Source organism: Haematobia irritans, chromosome 4 (genome assembly GCF_050003625.1).
Source record: "Haematobia irritans isolate KBUSLIRL chromosome 4, ASM5000362v1, whole genome shotgun sequence".
Classification (NCBI taxonomy): Eukaryota; Metazoa; Arthropoda; class Insecta; order Diptera; family Muscidae; genus Haematobia; species Haematobia irritans.
The window spans coordinates 133,631,962-133,655,313 of record NC_134400.1 but is presented as its reverse complement, the minus strand read 5'-3'; the positions used below and the strand labels follow the sequence as shown (position 1 = coordinate 133,655,313).

The 23,352-nt window shown below is 33.7% G+C and overlaps 1 protein-coding gene across 12 annotated transcripts in view; it reads left to right on the top strand.

The window, feature by feature from the left end:
* Positions 1–23,352, top strand: part of Rbfox1 (RNA-binding Fox protein 1) — a 714,540-nt gene that overhangs the window by 655,552 nt on the left and 35,636 nt on the right. For 9 of the 12 annotated variants that reach the window (XM_075308554.1, XM_075308553.1, XM_075308547.1 and 6 more), the window contains 2 exons: positions 14,047–14,110; positions 14,434–14,487. The exons of 1 other annotated variant lie outside the window; for it this stretch is intronic. In XM_075308554.1, the coding sequence (XP_075164669.1) occupies positions 14,047–14,110; positions 14,434–14,487 (118 nt within the window). The remainder of the gene's footprint in view (positions 1–14,046; positions 14,111–14,433; positions 14,488–23,352) is intronic. 2 more of the 12 variants (XM_075308557.1, XM_075308552.1) reach the window with 1 other exon arrangement.

Here is a 23,352-nt window from a genome sequence, read left to right as displayed (position 1 = left end):
TATTTCACATAGAAGAACGATCTAACATTCCGTCTAACTGTGTCGAATTTTATCCAAATCGGTTCAGATTTAGATAAAGCGTCATATATTTTTCCGATTTAGGGAAAAATGGTACAACGTCACCGAAAATGTTCCCATATTTTCCACAGAACATTTAGAGAAGGTCCCGGCTGTGTAAATGTCGCTCGATGTGGCCAAATATTGTCACAGTCCTAACAATTGACCACATATTGTGGTTAAATTTAGCCAATATCCTTGGAACTCACCACTACTAAGGAGCAAAAATAAAAATTCCTCAAATTGTCCTATACCTCCAATGCATGTGTATAGTCGGATAAATCATATGTTAAATTCTCTTTTGTGCAATAAATGGGCACTATGTCGAAGAGCCGTTGGCTCAAAATGGGGACTAAATCCCAAAATGTCGCTCTGGATATACACCAGCGTAATAAGACCTATGATGACTTACGCATCGGTAGAATGGTGGACATCAATGGAGAAGAAATGTAACGTAGAAACCCTGCAACGGGTCCAACGGACATGTTGTCTTGGTGTAAGCGGGCAATGAGGACAACTTCAACTAGAGCGCTAGAAACGATTCTAAACGTCCTCCCTATAGAGATACAGATAAAAAGTGAAGCAGCCATGACTGCAATGAGACTCAAGATGATGGGAGAATGGTACCAAATGGGGAACAGATCAAACCATCAGAGTATAATTGAGGTGACGATAGGAGAGACGTCTGATTTAGGAGTGCTCCATGATCGCATACCTGAAGAAACGCTAGAGACCGAGTGTGAAATACTCATACCAGAGAGACAATCATAGTCTAACGGAACCCTTATTGAAGCCCCTTATGGTAACAATTGTTACACAGACGGAGCGAAGATGGAGGATAGAACGGGATTGGGGGTATACTTTGAAAACTCTGGCACCGAAATCTCCTTTCGCTTGCCAGATCATACAACTATTCTGCAAGCAGAAATCAGAGCGATCACGGAGTGTGTAAAATGGCTCAGCACAAACACAAGGCCACTAAGTGTAAATGTTCTCACCGATAGCCAGAGCTATCCAATACGGTTAAATATATAGCATCCAATACGGTTAAATCACGAACCGTTTTGGAATGCAAAAATATACTTCCTACTCCGAGTATGGCTCCATTCGAATTATTTGTGTACCTGCTCACTGTGGGGTGGATGGAAACGAGCATGTGTATGACCTAGCGATAAAAGCCAGGGAAGCTGAGGAAGTAAACTTGGATAACCCCAAGCCCTTTGGGGCTACCCGATCCGAGTTAAAAGTGTGGGCAAAGCGAGCACATATAGAGCTGTGGAACAGAGAAATAGTCGGAAGGACCACGAAGATTATATGGGGAGATCCCGATGAATATAAAACAAGAGAACTACTGAAGGAGAGTAGGAGTACGATCAGTAGGGTTTTTGGAATCATCACGGGACACTTGGACCTCAGGGCACACTTGAACCGTATAGGTGTAATAAACGATAGTTTATGCAGGGCATGTGGAGAGGACGAAGAGACACTTGAACATTATCTGTGTCACTGCCCGGCATTTACAAGATACAGATCCCAACATTTGGGAGTCGAAAACATTCCAAATTTAAACCGATTGAAGGGAGTAAAATGGAAACAAATTAAGGAATTCGTCGAAAGCACAGAATTCTTAAAATAAGCATGGGGTTATAATTATAAACTAGAGCGCACAACAAGCCGATTTCTGGCTTAGGTGTATGTCATATGACATGAGACGGAGTAATCCGACTCCTCTTTTCAACCTAACCTAACCTAACCTGTGCAATAAATTGACTTTAGCTTTATATTTCCCATATGTTTTTACTTAATTGTGTTTCGTTTCAGGGTGTTAGCCGACTTAAATTTAAAGTCAAAAGATTTTATAGAAGTTTAAAAATGATTCTCCCAATCGGTTCTGATTTAAATATTTGTATATGGGAATCTAAACCTTTATATAGCTCCCAACAAATTTCATAAAACAAATAACTCCTACATCTATTGACAAAGTACGAAAATATTTTTTTTTCAATTACCCAATATAACTTAATACACCGAAAAAAAGTGAACTGTTTTATAGGAAGAATGAACTACCACACACGAAAATTGAACTAAATTTTACTCCACATTTTGAGATTTCCACAAAGCGTTGTTAAAACCAGAAAATTTTAATGCCCTGTTGTACTTTTTAACTGTAGTTCACGAAATTACATCATCTCTTAGAAGAAAAAATTAACTAAAAGTAAAGAAGAAAATCATTGGTGCCAAATCATGACCATTTTAACCATACAGTAGTTCATTCTTACTATTTTTGGGAATCGTACGAAAATTTTCATTTGTTTTAGTTCATATTGAACTTATGTGTACGGTCATTAAATTTTATACTCACGTTTAGTTTAAAATTTTTGAGGCATACGTAAAAAAAGTAAGATTTCATTAAGCTGTGGAAAACTTCGATAAAAATAATAAAATTTAACTACAAGTAAATAAATGTTTTCCAATAAAAATAAGTTAAATTTAGCGTTAGTTTAACTACGGAAATTTTTTTCTGTGTAGGTATTAACTTAGCTTATGGCGATTTCGATTGGGGAAAAAAGGTGCAACATTCTCGAAATTGATTGCCAAATATAGAGGACACTGTCATAGATTTTGGATCCTGTATCCCTCACAATATTATGAATTAACAATAACTTTGGAATGACACTATTATTTGAACGAAAATACAATGAGGGAAAAGGTAGTGTAACACCAGGGCAACATATTTTTTGCGAAACGAAAACGCCCTTAGTAAACTAAAAATGGGTAATTTAATTAAACTTTTTTTATACCCTCCACCATAGGATGGGGGGTATATTAACTTTGTCATTCCGTTTGTAACACATCGAAATATTGCTCTATGACCCCATAAAGTATATATATTCTGGGTCGTGGTGAAATTCTGAGTCGATCTGAGCATGTCCGTCCGTCCGTCCGTCCGTCTGTTGAAATCACGCTAACTTCCGAACGAAAAAAGCTATCGACTTGAAACTTTTCACAAGTAGTTGTTATTGATGTAGGTCGGATGGTATTGCAAATGGGCCATATCGGTCCACTTTTACGTATAGCCATATAAACGGACCCCCAAATTTGGCTTGCGAGGCCTCTAAGAGAAGCAAATTTCATCCGACCCGGCTGAAATTTGGTACATGGTGTTAGTATATGGTCTCTAACAACCATGCAAAAATTGGTCCACATCGGTCCATAATTATATATAGCCTCCATATAAACCGATCCCCCGATTTGGCTTGCGAGGCCTCTAAGAGAAGCAAATTTCATCCGATCAGGCTGAAATTTGGTACATGGTGTTAGTATATGGTCTCTAACAACCATGCAAAAATTGGCCAACATCGGTCCATAATTATATATAGCCTCCATATAAACCGATCCCCCGATTTGGCTTGCGATGTCTCTAAGAGAAGCAAATTTCATCCGACCCGGCTGAAATTTGGTACATGGTGTTAGTATATGGTCTCTAACAACCATGCAAAAATTGGTCCACATCGGTCCACAATTATATATAGCTCCCATATAAACCGATCCCCATATTTGGCTTGCGAGGCCTCTAAGAGAAGCCGATCCGGCTGAAATTTGGTACATAGGGTTAGTATATGGTCTCTAACAACCATGCAAAAATTGGTCCACATCGGTCCATAATTATATATAGCCCCCACCCATAAAACCGATCCCCCGATTTGGCTTGGGAGGCTTCTAAGAGAAGCAAATTTCATCCGATCCGGCTGAAATTTTGTACATGGTGTTAGGTAACAACCATGCAAAAATTGGTCCACACCGGTCCATAATTATATATAGCCCCCATATAAACCGATCACCAGATTTGACCTCCGGAGCCTCTTGGAAGACCAAAATTCATCTGATTCACTTGAAATTTGGTACGTGGTGTTAATATATGGCCTCAAACTCCCATGCAAAAATTGGTCGAAATCGTTCCATAATTATATATAGCCCCCATATAAACCGATTCCCAGATTTGACCTCCGGAGCACCTTGGAAGAGCAAAATTCATCCGATTCGGTTGAAATTTGGTACGTGATGTTAGTATATGGTATCCAACAACCATGCAGGAATTGGTTCATATCAGGTCTTAATTGTATATAGCACCCATATAAACCGATCCCCAGATTTGACCTCCGGTGCCGTTTGGAGAAGCAAAATTTATCCGATCTGGTTGAAATTTGGTACGTGGTGGTAGTATATGATATTTAATAACCATGCCAAAAATGGTCCATATCAGTCCATAATCATATATAGCCCCCATATAAACCGATCCCGAGATTTGGTTTTGGAGCCTCTTGGAGGAGCAAATTTCATCCGAGTCAGTTGAAATTTGGTACATTGTGCTAGTATATGGCCGTTAACAACCATGCCTAACTAGGTCCATAACGGTCTATAGTTATATATAGCCCTCAGATAAATCGATCCCCAATCACACAAAAATTGGTCCATATCAATAATTGTATATAGCCCCCATGTAAGCGACCCCCATATTTCAATTCTGGCTCCCTACGTACCGTGCAGAAGTCCATATCGATTCGTAATTATTTGTAGACTTACCTACACATACTTTTTTTATCTAATGTATACCACGTATGGACTAACTCATAATTTAGAAAACGATTTAAGATACCACAACCCAAGTAATTCGATTGTGGATGACAATCTTTCGTAGAAGTTTCTACGCAATCCATGGTGGAGGGTACATAAGATTCGGCCTGGCCGAACTTACGGCCGTTTATACTGGTTTTTAAATTAAATTAAGTTTAATAAATTGTAGCAAAATAGTTTTTATAAAATATAGCCTTATTGGGTGAGGGTATATGTTATTTAAATTGCTTACTTTGTATATGGACATACATAAAAACATTGTTTCTTCGTTCCTATATAGAAAATGTGTAATTTGAAAATTAAACCTTGAGCTATGATTTATGTTCGTATTTTTGGCAATTATTTATTAGTTTTTAGTTGTTTTATAGCAATTCCCAGATAATTGAAATGATTCTTACTAAAATTTCCCATAGTATCAATAAAAGCATCCTTTAGTTAAAACAAATAAAACTAATCAAAAAGCAACCGCTCATATATAGCATTAAGATGTGTGTGTGTGTTTTGTAAATAGCTGTAACATTTTTTTTAACAAATTTGAGAGAAAAAACGACATACAAAACGTTGATTATGGGGATCCACCGTATATGCATGTTAAATTCATACACTCTTCTCTATTATACTACTCAAGTGCTCCTTAATCTGTGTACTACTACTACCATACGTCTTTGTTTTTTTTTATATATATATTATTCTTTTCTACTCCAATACTTTTTGTTCAGTTATATTATTTATAAAAGGTTTTTTTTTCTGTAATGAATGCCCTACAGATAGTATGTGTACAAAACAAAAACAATAAATCAAAATGAGAAGGTACTAGCTAGTACCTCATACATACATACTATTGGTTACTATCGCTCTTGCTCTCAGTTGGGCCGTTACATATGTAATAAAACAAAGCATTAAACAAGCAACCCAACATCACCTGCTAGAACTGTATAATACTCTTAAACGTAACTACAATTGCCGCTAGTTCAACTCTTAACATACTTATTGTGTACGTAAAACGGAAATGAAATAATTATTGCATATTTTTAGGCGCATGTTATTGTATGTTTTTATCTTTTGAAGCAAACGTAACAAATCTTTCAGATGCAAACATACAACAAAAAAAAAAACAAAAAGCATTCAAAAAGAATGTATGTGAAATAAAAGTCTTGTTCTTTTGTGTTCTGTTGACAGTTCAAAGGGTCCTGTTTTTAGTATCATTTGTTGTTTTCTTTATCTTCTTTCTCTCTATTACAGAGACCTATTTTTCTTGTTTGCTCTGTGTTGTTTGTTTGTTTGTTCACATTTCACTCTCATAATTTCATATGGTTTTGGTTTTCATTTTTGCTGTAAATCTCATAATTTCTTCAAAGCAAGGACGTAATGGGCTTTTTTCGAGAGACGTTAAAGGCAAACATGATTATTACACCGAAAAAAAGTGAACTGTTTTATAGGAAGAATGAACTACCACGCACGAAAATTGAACTAAATTTTACTCTACATTTTGAGATTACCACAAAGCGTTGTTAAAACCAGGAAATTTTAATGCCCCGTTGTACTTTTTAACTGCAGTTCACGAAATTACATCATCTCATAGAAGAAAAAATTAACTAAAAGTAAAGAAGAAAATCATTGGCGCCAAATCATGACCATTTTAACCATACAGTAGTTCATTCTTACTATTTATGGGAATTTCTTTTGTTTTAGTTCATATTGAACTTATGTGTATGGTCATTGAATTGTATACTCACGTTTTGTTCATAAAATTTTTTGAGACATACTTAAAAAAGTAAGATTTCATTAAGCTGTGGAAAATTTCGATAAAAATAATAAAATTTAACTACAAGCAAATAAATTTTTTCCAATAAAAATAAGTTGTATTTAGCGTTAGTTTAACTACGGAAATTTTTTGTCTGTGTAGGTATAGTGAAATCTCTCAGAAGTGGACATCCATGGTTCACACACACACTGAAAAAAAAAACATACCCGGTTCCAAAGATTTTGTCTTTACCTTAAAAATTTTGGTATTGATTCCGAGCGGAGAATACAAGTAAGGATACTTTTATGACACAGTTCTCTTTTAAATTCGGGTTTTGTGTAATTTTAATTTTTCGCTTTTTCAGCTTTTTTCTTCATATGCTATCAAAGTCCTTTAAAAACGAAATAACGACAACTTTCTTTTCCAAATTGAGACTCGACTTCCAGTAGAAATTATGCTGTGTTTCAAGTAAAAAAGTCTTTAAAATAAAGTGTTGAAAAACATGTCCTATATTTGAACGATTTTTTGCTTTGTAGTCAAGATGCAAAAAGACAACAAATTTAAGGACAATTTCATTAAATTTAAAGATTTTTTCTGAATTATTAAAGTCAAGTTGACCTTAGCCCAAACATTTTTTCTTTCATGTTATGATATACATTTTTAAATCAAAGCACTTAATTATAAGGACAATACGACTTTATTGAAAAGTTTATCGACTTTTGGTCAAGGAAAAAAAACTTTATACTAAAGAAATGCGTCTTTTATGCTAAGCAAAATTTGCATTCGTATTTTAAAGACATGAAATCTTTGACCTCACGACAATATTTTTTTCAGTGCAGTTTGATAGCGTTTTTGGAGATGTCTACTTAACGTGATAATATAACAAACGTTTCACAAAACTTGTTCACGTTTGGAAGATGTTCGGTTCGGTATGAAAAATCAGTAAATATGCATTGCTGATTAAGAAGAAATCTGTTGTGTATAAATTGACTATACCGATTAACTTCTATAGCATCTAATTACGAAATGAATATTATAAAAATATCATAGCCAAATATACGAGGGCAGTTCGGAAAGTTCTTAGCCTAGCAAAAAAAGCGCGGTATAACAGGTTGGCTGATAAGTCCCCGGTCTAACAAAGAAAAACACATTTTTTTTGTCAAAATTCGTTTTTATTATTCAACATAGTTCCCTTCAAGAGCGATACAACGATTATAACGACCTTCCAATTTTTTGATACCATTTTGCTAGTACTCTTTCGGTTTTGCCTCAAAATAGGCCTAAGTTTCGGCGATCACCTCTTCATTGCAGCCAAATTTTTTCCCTGCGAGCATCCTTTTGAAGTCTGAGAACAAGAAAAAGTCGCTGGGGGCCAGATCTAGAGAATACGGTGGGTGGGGAAGCAATTCGAAGCCCAAATCATGAATTTTTGCCATCGTTCTCAATGACTTGTGGCACGGTGCGTTGTCTTGGTGGAACAACACTTTTTTCTTCTTCATATGGGGCCGTTTTGCCGCGATTTCGACCTTCAAACGCTCAAATAACGCCTATAATAGTCGCTGTTGATGGTTTTTCCCTTCTCAAGAAAATCGATAAAAATTATTCCATGCGCATCCCAAAAAACAGAGGCCATTACTTTGCCAGCGGACTTTTGAGTCTTTCCACGCTTCGGAGATGGTTCACCGGTCGCTGTCCACTCAGCCGACTGTCGATTGGACTCAGGAGTGTAGTGATGGAGCCATGTTTCATACATTGTCACATATCGACGGAGAAACTCGGGTATATTACGAGTTAACAGCTACAAACACCGCTCAGAATCATCAACACGTTGTTGTTTTTGGTCAAATGTGAGCTCCCATTTTGCACAGAGCTTCCGCATATCCAAATATTGATGAATGATATAACCAACACGTTCCTTTGATATCTTTAAGGCCTCTGCTATCTCGATCAACTTCATTTTACGGTCATTCAAAATCATTTTGTGGAGTTTTTTGATGTTTTCGTCGGTAACCACCTCTTTCGGGCGTCCACTGCGTTCACCGTCCTCCGTGCTCATTTCACCACGCTTGAATTCTGCATACCAATCAATTATTGTTGATTTCCCTGGGGCAGAGTCCGGAAACTCATTATCAAGCCAAATTTTTGCTTCCACCGTATTTTTTCCCTTCAGAAAACGGTATTTGATCCAAAACACGAAATTCCTTTTTTTCCATTTTTTCACGATAACAAAAGTTGCTTCACAAAAGGCGCTCTATCTCACAAACTAATAGACTTACAGACGTCAAATTGTGACACGAATCATTTGAAGGTTGGTACTATATAAAAATAATATGCATTTAATACTAGCGACGCCATCTATGTGTCAGACCGGGGACTTATCAGCCATCCTGTTAAACAGAAAAAAGTTAAGTATTTTGGAAACTTCCATCTCTGTTATGAACACATGTTACATTTTGTTTCGATCTGGCAACTCCTTCATATAGAAACAGGTGTTCAAAAAAGACGCATCCGCAATTTTTTTTTAAATGGAAAAATTAGAAATGTCATTAAATATTTACATAAAAAAGGTTTATCGGGACAAGAAATTCATAATGATATGGTTAAGGTGTTAGGTGAAAGTGCTCCTTAATATGCAACAGTAAAAAATTGGTTTGCTGAATTTAAACGTGGTCGTACAAGCATTGAAGATGAACCACGTAGTGGACGTCCAGCAACAACAACAGAAAGTGCATGATATGGTACTAAATGATGAAGAACTACAGATGAAAAAGCTTTCTGCAAGATATGGGTGCCGCATTTGTTAACAGTCGATCAAAAACGCATAAGAATGACCATTTCTCAAGCTTGTTTGGATCGTTTTAAGCGAAATAAAATGGATTTTAAGCGTCGTTTCATAACTGTTGATGAGACATGGATCCACCACTATACTCCAGAGACAAAAGAACAATCCAAACAATGGACTGAAGCTGGAGGAAGTGCCCCAAAGAAGGCAAAAACAATTCAATCGGCTGGTAAAGTTATGGCAACGGTTTTTTGGGACTTCAAAGGTATTTTATTGATTGACTATCTGCAAAAGGGTAAAACAATAAATTCAGAGTACTATTGCAACCTTTTGGATCAATTAAATGTACAAATTCGAAAATAATTTTGCATCAAGACAACGCACCAGCGCACAAGAGTGTTTTAACAATGGCTAAAAACTACGAATTAAAGCACGAGTTGCTTGACCTATTGCTTGACCTACTATTGCAACCTTTTGGATCAATTAAATGTACAAATTCGAGAAAAACGTCCTGGCTTACAACACAAAAAAATAATTTTTCATCAAGACAATTCACCAGGGCACAAGAGTGTTTTAACAATGACTAAAATCAACGAATTAAAGTACGAGTTGCTTGACCACCCACCTTATTCTCCTGATTTAGCTCCCAGTGACTTTTATTTGTTCCCAAATCTAAAAAAAATACTTGCTGGCAAGCGTAATTGCATGAAGATGCAATTACAGTTGTAAACCACTATTTTGAAGACCTTGAGGGAAACTATTTTAATCAAGGGATAGAATTGCTAGAAAAGCGTTGGACTAAGTGTATTGAAGTTTCAGGAGATTATATTGAAAAATAAACATATTTTTGAAAAACTAACTATTCTCTTCCATTGATAGGCTAAGAAGTTTCCGAACCGCCCTCGTCAATACACCCTCAAAAACAAAATCGCTTCTGTAACATATACCCCAAACAAATGTTGCTTCAAGCATATATATTTTCAGGATTGGTCCAAACAAAATATTCTTTGTATTGTTCAAACATATTATGTTTCACCTTAGGGCATACACTGGTAGAAAAAAATTTTAATGAAATGTTTTTTGTGTGGATATATTTTTAAGGCGCCAATTGGTTACTTCCATTATTTTACTTGCAGCATACCCTCTAGGTCTCTCTTTCTAAACACATATATGTATATTTATAGGCTATTTCTAAATTAATATATGTTTGCATCTAAGCATATTATATTTACAAACATTTTATGTCCCAAACATAATATGTTCTTACATATTAATATATATGTCCCAAACATGTTATGCTAGTTTATAAACATTATATGCTTGCACTTAAAAATATTGTGTTGAAAAATTTGAGTTCCAAACATATAAGTTTTACATCCAAACATATGAAAAACAGTCTATTTCGTCCGGGTAGAAAACAAAATTTTAATATACTGGGAAGTTGTGCAAAATCAGATCAGAAGCAATGAAAAAATGGCACTGCTTTAAGCAAAGAACACTTTTATTGTTTTTTGACGAAGTTTTTTTTTTTTGCTGGGTATACAGGTTGGCTGATAGGTAATGCAACAAAGTAAAAGCCTTATATCCTTTCGTTTTTTTTTTAAATTTTATTGCTCAAAAACCAAAAAAAACGTGGAAATTCAAATTTTAGAATCAGTTTAGGTTTATTCGTATCGGCTACGTAATCAATTATATAATTAACTGGGACAATTAACTTTGTAATAAACTGAAAACATAAAGTAAATTAAGAAAATGATTGAATATGTTTATGTTTTTAAATAAAATACTAATTATCCCATACAATTTTAATAAAGTTAAAAAATATTTCCAAATAAAAGCATATGTAATTGCAAATTAGTTTCTATATTCATACTAGCATCATTAAATTTTGGGTCAAATCCAAATTGTATCTTAAAAAACGCTACAAATAAATTACCTCAATTAAAACAAGTATATACGGCCGTAAGTTCGGCCAAGCCGAATCTTATGTACCCTCCACCATGGATTGCGTAGTAACTTCTATTAAAGACTGTCATCCACAATCGAGTTACTTGGGTTGCGGTAACACTTGCCGATGGCAAGGTATCTTAAAATATCCTTAACACCGTCTTCTAAATTGTAAGTTAGTTCATACGGGAGATATATTAAACAAAAAAAAAAGGCCGATTAAAGACGTATATAATTCAGTTCGACAAAATTTTCTATAGAAATAAAATGTTGACATAATTTTCTATAGAAGTTAAATTTTGACATAATTTTCTATAGAAATAAAAATTTCACAAAATTTTCTATAGAAATAAAATTTTGACAAAATTTTCTACAGAAATAAAATTTTGACAAAATTTTTTATAGTAATAAAATTTTGATAAAATTTTCTATAGAAATAAAATTTTGATAAAATTTTCTATAGAAATAAAACTTTGACAAAATTTTCTATAGAAATAAAACTTTGACAAAATTTTCTATAGAAATAAAATTTTGGTAGATTATTTTTGGCGATATGGACCAATTTTTGTGTGATTGGCCATTGGCTATATATAACTCTAGACCGATATGGTCTATAGTTATATATATGGCTGTTACCAAATTTTAACCGAATCAAATCTAAGGATCGGTTTATATGGGGACTATATATAATAATGGACCTATATGGACCAATTTTTGCTTGGTTGTTAGAGACCATATACTGACACCACGTACCAAATTTCAACCGGATCGGATGAATTTTGCTTCTCCAAGAGGCTCCGGAGGTCAAATCTGGGGATCGGTTTATATGGGGGCTATATATAATAATGGACCTATATGAACCAATTTTTGCATGGTTGTTAGAGACCATATACTGACACCACGTACCAAATTTCAACCGGATCGGATGAATTTTGCTTCTCCAAGAGGCTCCGGAGGTCAAATCTGGGGATCGGTATATATGGGGGCTATATATAATAATGGACCTATATGGACCAATTTTTGCTTGGTTGTTAGAGACCATATACTGACACCACGTACCAAATTTCAACCGGATCGGATGAATTTTGCTTCTCCAAGAGGCTCCGGAGGTCGAATCTGGGGATCGGTTTATATGGGGGCTATATATATTTATGGACCGATATGGACCAATTTTTGCATGGTTGTTATAGACCATATACTAACACCACATACCAAATTTCAACCGGATCGGATGAATTTTGCTTCTCCAAGAGGCTCCGGAGGTCAAATCTGGTGATCGGTATATATGGGGGCTATATATAATAATGGACCTATATGGACCAATTTTTGCTTGGTTGTTATAGACCATATACTAACACCACATACCAAATTTCAAGCGGATCGGATGAATTTTGCTTTTCTTAGAGGCTCAGCAAGCCAAATCGGGGGATCGGTTTATATGGGAGCTATATATATTTATAGACCGATATGGACCACTTTTTGCTTGGTTGTTAGAGACCATATACTGACACCACGTACCAAATTTCAACCGGATCGGATGAATTTAGCTTCTCCAAGAGGCTCCGGAGGTCAAATCTGGGGATCGGTTTATATGGGGGCTATATATAATTATGGACCGATATGGACCAATTTTTGCATAGTTGTTATAGACCATATACTAACACCACATACCAAATTTCAACCGGATCGGATGAATTTTGCTCCTTCAAGGGGCTCTGCAAGTCAAATCTGGGGATCGGTTTATATGGGGGCTATACGTAAAAGTGGCCCGATATTGCCCATTTGCAATAATATCCGACCTACATCAATAACAACTACTTATGCCAAGTTTCAAGTCTATAGCTTGTTTCGTTCGGAACTTAGCGTGATTTCAACAGACGGATGGACGAACGGACATGCTCAAATCGACTCAGAATTTCACCACGACCCATAATATATATACTTTATGGGGTCTTAGAGCAATATTTCGATGTGTTACAAACGGAATGACAAAGTTAATATAACTTCCATCCTATGGTGGAGGGTATAAAAATATTTGAGTTGTGTGGCAAAAATCAATTAAATATTTATTTGAGCAAATTAAAAAAAATAATAATTGAACGTGTGTCTACAAACTCAATTAACTTTTCAATAAATAACTTTATTAAATTCCAATTAATTTTGCGATTGCTACTATAATTTTCGTGATTGAAGCATTTTCAAAAAAATAATAATAATTGAACCCATACATTTCGTGATAGAATCGGATTTATTTTTCTGCGCATTGAATTGGAAAATTTATGTAAATTGAATTTAAAAAGTATAATGTTAAAAATATAAAGTATTTAAATATTGTAGACTTTGTAAAATAAAATTAAGTAATATATAAGGGTTTAACATTTACTTCTATTGTATAAACTTATAAATAAATTTAAAATAAACATAAAAATTTATATAAATTAAGTATCATAAAACTGATGGTGAAGATCAACAATATGGACATGTTTAATGTGCCCTTTAGTGATGTTTCTTCCCTATGTATTTTCTAAGAATTGTGTATATTTTTACAACATGCAATACGGTGGTTACCATTTAAAAAACAAACTCAAAAGATATTCCATTAATCTAGATATTGTGTTATACAATTGCAGGCAACAGTCAAGACGTATAAATTATAAAACTTTCAAAGTAAAAAACAAAAAAAAAAACAATCAAACATTCTTCTTTAAGTTTTTATATTACATATAAACAAAAACCCTTGAGATACACCAACAAAAAAAGGATTAAAATACAAATGAATTTTGCTTTTAAGTACTCTTACACAGATCTATCTTCAAATCGACACAGATAGATTTAAGTTTTTTTATAAAATGGAATTTCTCTTTTCGAATTTTTCCCACAGTGTTTACTTTGATCCATACTTAGCAGCCGCTGCAGCTTCTGCTGATCCCAATTTACGTTTTCAGGTAAGTTCAAAAAAAAAACAAACTTTTACAACAACAAAAACACGATCGATACAATTTATAATTTTTAATACTATTTATAAAAATTTTTAATTATAAATAAATTTACACACACACAGAGTATATATTTTAAAAACAATATACATATATGTGGAATATGTTAGGTATACAAATTATCAGGAAGACAAAGAGTTAATCTATGAAAAAAAATAGCCATCAATCTATATACAAATAGAAATATATATATATATATATTTAATTTTAAGCAACACACCGTTTGATATATAGCGAAATATGATTTTACAAAGATACATAACATTTTGCAGGCAGCCAAACCGGTCAACGAAGTTCCAGCAGCACAGCCCCCAGCAATTCTAAATGTAATCATTGTTTTTTTAATTCTATATATGAATATTCCATTACCATTTATCACATTCCAAAAAAAAATCTTCACTTTCATCACTCATCACTTTCATAATTTTGAATAATTTAACCACCAATATCAACACATCAATTGCCCTAGGCGTTTAAAATCATTCATTCTTTTTTTTTTGTTTGTTTCTACTTTTTATTATTATCATTGTTATTAGTACTATTATTATCTTGTTCCTAGCTGTTATATTGTACTATTAAACAAACCTATGGCCCTGGTCCCCCTAGAGTATGCTTCATTAATTTGTGAAATATTTTCTTTGAAATCCATTCTCTGTCTCTTGTGTCATTCAAAAATATTACTCTTGCTTTTTGTGTTTTTTTTTAATATAATTAAATGCAAATCTATTTTGGTCTTGTTTAATTTATATCCCCATTTTAGTTTTGGTTTTTGGGGCTTCTTTTAATTTATGTGTATTCTTTTTTTTTTATTAAAAAAAATATAAACATAGAAGTATTATTATTTAATGATTGTTTTGCCAATCATTGATATTGATACACTATAAATTATAATCATGTCATATCTTTCATGTATTTTGTTCCAAGTAATAGTATGGTATTGATGTTTTATACTCCCTTTTTTTATTAAAGTTAAATAATTGAACATTTTATTCCGAAAATAATCTGATAAATAGTCAAACATTGCTTTGTAAAAAAATAGATCTACATATTTTATAAGAAAAAAAAACAAAAACAAATTGAAACACTGTAAAACAAACGGCTTACCCTTGCTACTACATCATGTCATCCGTAATATTTATAATTGCAATATTTTTATTTTTATAAATACAATATTTCTGTATTTTGATATTTTTCAAGAGCTTTAGGAAAATGTTTTTTTTTTTTTAATTCGTCATATAGTATTTCATCGAATAGTGGTTTTTACCTTGAAACTATTTTGTCCTAAATATCTTATGTTTCCCTGATTCTATAGGTGTTTTCTATTTTTTTTTTCCAATATCACTTGATAACCCACCCAGCAAAAAAATTTGGAAGTTCTTCCATAGGCACAACTTTAAAAGCACTTATACAAGATGTACTCCCAATGATGTTCTTTATTTTAACTAACCACACGCAAAGAAAAAAAACGTTTGGAAAACGTGTACCGAAAACGTTTTTCTTTTGTTAGAGTTTTTTGAATTGCTTCGAAAATTTTAAACTTTTATCACCAAAAAAAAAAATCGTTTGTTACAAAGTTTTTATTTTTTCAATAAAAAAAGTTATTTTTGAAACAACAACAGAGTCCATTTCGTTTATATCAAACACTGTTCTTTTCTGACTTTTGGTCTTTAATAAAACACATTTTACAGTTCAAAATTTAATATAGTACAATGTAATGTTGAACATTTTTTCGGAATCTTCCGAACATATGTAGAATGTATGCAAAAAAAAAAAAAACAAAACTTTGGTCGAAGCAGGGATCGAACCCACGAGCCTTGGCATGAGAGTCAGACGTAGCAACCACTGCTCCACGGTGCCAAACAAAATGTTTGTTTCTGTTAAATAAACTTTGTTTATTCGGTTCGTGGGCGCCGCAAGCTATGCTATATAAATATAACTTATATGGATAATTATCTATTGATGCCCATAACAAGTACATAGCTCAGTGGTTAGTGTGTTGGCTTACAAAGTGCATGGTCCGCGGTTCGATTCTCCGTCCAGGCGAAAGGTAAAAAAATTTTAAAAATTTATAAATTCGTATAATTTCTTCTACATTGTTGGTATTACAGGAAAAGGTGTTAAGAACTAAAAAAACTCGTGGATGTGAGAAAGATGTGAGGGAAAATGCAATTAGCAAGAAAAAAAAATTTTTTAGTTAGTCTTTATGAAATTGTTGTTACATCCTGGAAAAGAATAAATGTTTATCACAATATATACTTTTCTTCCAAATACACTTCCTTACAGCGAAAAGCAAATAAGAAACGAACTTTGTTTGTCTAAAATTTCGTTTGGGAGGAAAGAATTATTTTTTTGCGTGCAGGAAGTTCTTTTAATTCAATTTTTTTATCTTGGTTTTTTCATACTTTCAATGGATAATTTTACCTTTTTTTGTTTCAAATAGGTAAGAATTCATAAAATGGTACAAATCATTAAAATTTTGTCGACAAAAATGCTAAATCCAATCGGAAAAAATTGTGAATTTTTGAAAGTATATGAGATCAAACGCTTACGTTAACAGGTTGGCTGATAAGTCCCCGGTGTGACACATAGATGGCGTCGCTAGTATCAAATGCATATTATTTTTATATAGTACCAACCTTCAAATGATTCGTGTCAAAATTTGACGTCTGTAAGTCAATTAGTTTGTGAGATAGAGCGTCTTTTGTGAAGCAACTTATGTTATTGTGAAAAAATGGAAAAAATTGAATTTCGTGTTTTGATAAAATACTGTTTTCTGAAGGGAAAAAATACGGTGGAAGCAAAAACTTGGCTTGATAATGAGTTTCCGGACTCTGCCCCAGGGAAATCAACAAAAATTGATTGGTATGCAAAATTCAAGCGTGGTGAAATGGGCACGGAGGACGGTGAACGCAGTGGACGCCCGAAAGAGATGGTTACCGACGAAAACATCAAAAAAATCCACAAAATGATTTTGAATGACCCTAAAATGAAGTTGATCGAGATAGCAGAGGCCTTAAAGATATCAAAGGAACCTATTGGTCATATCATTCATCAATATTTGGATATGCGGAAGCTCTGTGCAAAATGGGTGCCGCGCGAGCTCACATTTGACCAAAAACAACAACGTGTTGATGATTCTGAGCGGTGTTTGCAGCTGTTAACTCGTAATACACCCGAGTTTTTCCGTCGATATGTGGCAATGGATGAAACATGGCTCCATCACCACACTCCTGAGTCCAATCGACAGTCGGCTGAGTGGACAGCGACCGGTGAACCGTCTCCGAAGCATGGAAAGACTCAAAAGTCCGTTGGCAAAGTAATGGCCTCTGTTTTTTGGGATGCGCATGGAATAATTTTTATCGATTATCTTGAGAAGGGAAAAAACCATCAACAGTGACTATTATATGGAGTTATTGGAGCGTTTGAAGGTCGAAATCGCGGCAAAACGGCCCCATATGAAGAAGAAAAAAGTGTTGTTCAACCAAGACAACGCAACGTGCCACAAGTCATTGAGAACGATGGCAAAAATTCATGAAATTGGCTTCGAATTGCTTCCCCACCCACCGTAATCGCCAGATCTGGCGCCCAGCGACTTTTTCTTGTTCTCAGACCTCAAAAGGATGCTCGCAGGGAAAAAAATTTTGCTGCAATGAAGAGGTGATCGCCGAAACTGAGGCCTATTTTGAGGCAAAACCGAACAGCCAACCTGTTAGAATCCATTAAAAATTATAAAAACTTATAAAAATTATTTATTTGACAAAATATCACGGAATTTTTTAATTTACATCCAACACATTGAATTCGGATCACACCTAAAGAAGTGATGCAAATTCAGTGCAACGGCTGTTGAAATGGAGGATTTCCGTCCTATGACAAGCCCATGTTAAATTCATCGCTTCTGCATCAATTTTGCACCACTTCCGGATCCACAAAGAACATTTTCATTACTTTTTTGGCGACGCTTTTTTTTGCTGGGCAGCAACGGCTGTTGAAATGGAGGCAGCAAAAAAAGCGTCGCCAAAAAAGTAATGAAAATGTTCTTTTTGGGAAAATGTTCTCTTTTGGATTTACATCCAAAACATTGAATTCGGATCACACATAAAGAAGTGATGCAAATTCAGTGTAACGGCTGTTGAAATGGAGGACTTCCGTCCTATGACAAGCCCATGTTAAATTCATCGCTTCTGCGTCAATTTTGTACCACTTCCGGATCCCAAAAAGAACATTTTCATTACTTTTTTGGCGACGCTTTCTTTGCTGGGCAGCAACGGTTGTTGAAATGGAAGCAGCAAAAAAAGCGTCGTCAAAAAAGTAATGAAAATTTTCTTTTTGGTTCCGCAAGTGGTGCAAAATTGACTCATAGGACGGAAGTCCTCCATTTCAACAGCCGTTGCACTGAAGTTGCATCACTTCTTTAGGTGTGATCCGAATTCAATGTGTTGGATGTAAACTAAAAAAAATCTGTGATATTTTGTCAAATAAATAATTTTTATAATTTTTTATAATTTTTAATTTCGGAAACGTTTGACCTCAAATATTTTCATTCATTTCATTTCATATATTTATTTACTTTCATAATCTATAAGCCTCATTCGGCCAAATTTTACCATTTTATTAATTCTTACTCTGTTTTTAATGTATTTGAAACAAAAAAAGTTAAAATTACCCATTAGAAATATGAAAAAACCAAGTTAAAAAAGATTGAATTAAAATAACTTCCTGGGTAGTTAAAATAAAGAACATCACTGGGAGTGTATCTTCTGGAAGTGCTTTTAAAGTTGTGCCTTTGGAAGAACTTCCAAATTTTTTGCTGGGAAATACTATGGTGTAATAAAAAGAAATCCAAGGAATTTTTGCATGAAATTGTAGCTTTTAATTACCATGGTTAGAATTATCCGAATTAGATCAAATATGTGAAATTTTATTCTATAATTTATTGCTATTTTAAGGAGAAATTCATTATTCCTCTCTCAAGAAGCCCTCGATTGACAACAATTGAGACCATCAATTTTCACATGCCTTTCTTGAAGCAGAACTTTAACTTGGTCCAAAGTCCGGACTATAAGGCGGATGCTAAGATCCTTCCAACCAAGGCGTCCGAGGCTTCTGGCGAGTGATTATCGAAGTGTCTGCGGCCTGGCATTGCCCAGATGGAACACAATTCATCTGCGCTTGACTAAAGTTAACTGCGACTTAACAATGTTGCCATCTATAGATCTGATCCTATAGTATGTAATTTCCTTCCATTACACGGCAAAACCGTGCAGTGTGTTGCCCATACATCAAGGTTTTTTCGTACATGCAATTTACACAATATTAAATATTCTTAACCCTTTTGACCCTAAAGTTGCCTGTACACAACTTTTTGTAGTTTGAGACTAACTGTCAGCGTTGTTTTTGTTTTTCATAAAACCGTAACGATATCGAAAGCTACAAGTGTACTCTTTAAGTTGAATTAAAAAAACACCTAATTTGGTTGTCAGTTAGCAAGTTTATTTCCATTAATACACATGTGCCTCAAGAAAAAAATATTTGCGAATTGGGAAAACGGTTTTTATAAATGAGATTTTTTTTTTTTCAAAAATTACAACAAAGGTATTGAAAGTTTTTATTAAATCTGTTGTAGTACACATCAAATATAATATTTGTGGAAGTCAAATCTTAAAATGTACACAAAAAAAACTGATTCAATTACGAAATTAATTGATCCAATTAATTTTTTAATTGAAATGTTTTCATACATAGAAATGATAGTATCAATTAAAAAATTAATTGATCCAATTAAAGAATTGATTGATACTATTAATTTTTGTGATTGATTGTTGTTTCAATTAAAAAATTTGTTGAATCAATTAAATTTTTAACTGAATTTGTTTCAAGCTCAATTAAGATTTTAATTGGAAAAATATTCGTGATTTTTTTTCTCTGTAGTCTAAGAGCTATTTTGAGAATTTTGTGGTTTAACGATATTTTTGAATTAAGAAAAATTTGTACGTGGATGGCTTTGTTAATATATTGCAAAAAATATAATGAAAATTCGACCAATGAGATTAGTGTCCTAACTTAAATTGTAATATAAAAAAAAAAACTTCAAATACAGGATAAGACTTAGTTTGAGGAGTTTGTATCTTTGGTTTAAGTTTTTTTTTTTTGAGATTATATTTTATACTTTGAAGTATAAGTTATAATTTGGATTTTAAAACGGTTGTTTTTTGTATCGATTTTATCGAGGTTGTCGACAATTAAACTTACTGCATCGAAATTAACGGAGCAGAATAGACGAAAACAAAATTCAGGGCAATAAACGCTATGCAGAAAAAAATATCACAAAATTTTTCCAATTAAAAAGTTGATTGAAGTTGATATTTTTTTTTTTCAATTAATAAATTAATTGATACAATTAACTTTTTAATCAAGATAGAAACAATAAGTTGATTACGTCAATGATTGAAAATTTTAAAATTTTTATTAAAAAAAAATTAATTGATACAATTAACTGTTTAATTAAACTCAGAAGACTAAGTCACTTGAAAAAAATGATCGATTTTCTTTTAATTTTTAACTTAAAAATTTTTTTCAAACAATCAATTTTTTAATCAAACTAAAACACTAAGTCAGTTAAGAAAGTAATTGAAAATAGTTACGTTTCTAATGAAAAAATTAATTGAGTTTTACATTCAACATCAATTTGCATTCATTTTTAATTGAATTAATTAAAAACTCTATTGAAATTTGCAAATGAAATCAATTAATTTTTTTAATCAAGTATTTTTGTAATTTCCAATTAAAACTGTGATTGATACTATCATTTTCGTGTTTGAAGATATTTCAATTCAAAATTAATTGGATCAATTAATTTCGTGATTGAATCAGAAAATACATTTGTTGTGTGCGGTGAAGCTTTGCAGCATTCAAAAATGTCACCTGCAGTACTGAGAGGGGATAATCCATCGCTGAAAAACTTTTTAGTGTTTGGTCGAAACTGAGATTGATCTTGTGTATGTAAGGCGCCATCTAGTGAATCAGACTTATGCAACGCGAGATTCAGATAAATACCGGATTTCCTTTTAATACACCTGATGTATACTTAAATTAGCTTATACTAATTTAAAGTAAAATAATTAAATAAACTATGTGAATAAAAATTGTATTTGATTGAATTAAATTATAATAAATAAAATTAATTTTTACATTACTGCTTTAATTTCATTTCAAAATCAATCTAAAAGGTTTTTGTCTAATCACACTGAAAAAAATATTGTCGTGTGGTCAAAGATTTCATGTCTTTAAAATACGAATGCAAATTTTGCTTAGCATAGAAGACGCATTTCTCTAATATAAAGTTTTTTTCCTTGTCCAAAAGTCGATAAACTTTTCAATGAAGTCTTATTATCCTTATAATTAAGTGATTTGACTTAAAAATGGGTATCATAACATGAAATAAAAAATGTTTGGGCTAAGGTCAACTTGACTTTAATAATTCAGAAAAATTCTTTAAATTTAATGAAATTGTCTTTAAATTTGTTTTCTTTTTCCACCTTGACTACAAAGCAAAAAATCGTTCAAATATAAATAGGACATGTTTTTCAACGCTTTTAAGTTTAAACATAGCATAAATTCTACTGGAAGTCGAGTCTCAATTTGGAAAATAAAGTTGTCGTGTACTCGTTTTTAAAGGACTTTGATAGCATATGAAGAAAAAAGCTGAAAAAGCGAAAAATTAAAATTTGCTTCCTAGAAGCAAATACATAAAACCCAAATTTAAAAGAGAATTGTGTCTTAAAAGTATCCTTACTTGTATTCTACGCTTCTTTGGCTCGGAATCAATACCAATAAAGTAAAGACAAAATCTTTGGAACCGGGCATGCTTTTTTTTCAGTGCAATTCTTTCAGTCTAAAGAGTTTTGCCCAATTAAAATTGGGATAGAGCTGCCAGTTGACAGATTGCAATTTAGGTTTGTCCTATCGCGCCAATTAAAAAATTAATTTTTTTTTCAGAAATAATTATTTTCATAAAATTTTCACTTAAAGGGTGATACGGTCAAAATTTGGTCAAGGGAAAACGCGTGTAAATCGGTGAAATCGTTTATTTAAAAAATCAAATTAGATTTCTTTTTCAAGTTCAATTAGTATAAAATTCAGAAAAATTTTCAGTTAGGCTTTCGCTTTTCCAAATCCGAATTGCCGGGCCTCACGCTTGACACCTGCCATCAGATTTTGTACAGCCACTTTGTACACCTTCTTCGTCGCAGAAAGCCAGTTTGCCTTGAACCGCTGCTCGTCCTTAGCAGTTTTTGGTCTTCTTTAGGTTCCGCTTGACAATAGCCCAGTATTTCTCAATTGGGCGGAGCTCTGGCGTGGGAGGGTTCTTGTCCTTGGGAACCACCTGCACGTTGTTGGCGGCGTACAACTTCTTGGCCTTTTTACCGTAATGGCATGATGCCAAATCCGACCAAAACAGTACGTGTTTCTTCAGGAAAGGCAGCAGACGTTTATTCAAACACTCTTTCACGTAAATTTCTTGGTTGACAGTCCCGGAAGCTATGAAAATGCTGCTATTCAAGCCACAGGTACAGATGGCTTGCCAAACCAGATATTTCTTTGCGAACTTTGACAGTTTTATGTGCTTGAAAATATCTGCTACCTTTCTCCTTCCTTTTGCCGCATAAAACTCCTGTCCCGGAAGCTGCTTGTAGTCGGCTTTGACGTAGGTTTCGGCGTGTACAGCCTCCGGGATCGCGCTTTGGCCGTCGTATTTTGTTTATCATCGCGATTTGGAGTCACTACCTTCTTGTAAGTCGATAGTCCGGCTCGTTTTTTGGCTCGATGCACGGTTGTAGACGATACACCCAGCTTATTGGCGGCATCTCGGAGAGAGAGGTTAGGGTTTCGCTTGAAACTACCGGCAACTCTCTTTGTCGTCTCAGCGGCTTCCGGTTTTCGATTTCCCCCCGATCCAGACTTCCTGGCTGTCGACAAACGTTCCCCAAACACTTTAATTACATTTGTAACGGTTGATTTGGCAACTTTTAGCGATTTTGCCAGCTTTGCGTGCGAGTAGCTCGGATTTTCGCGATGCGCGAGCAAAATTTTGATACACTGCTCTTCTTGCTTGGACAGCATTTTGACAACTGAAGAGTGAATTCCAAAATCAAAATAGGAGCAACATTCTTCACACACACACCTTCAAA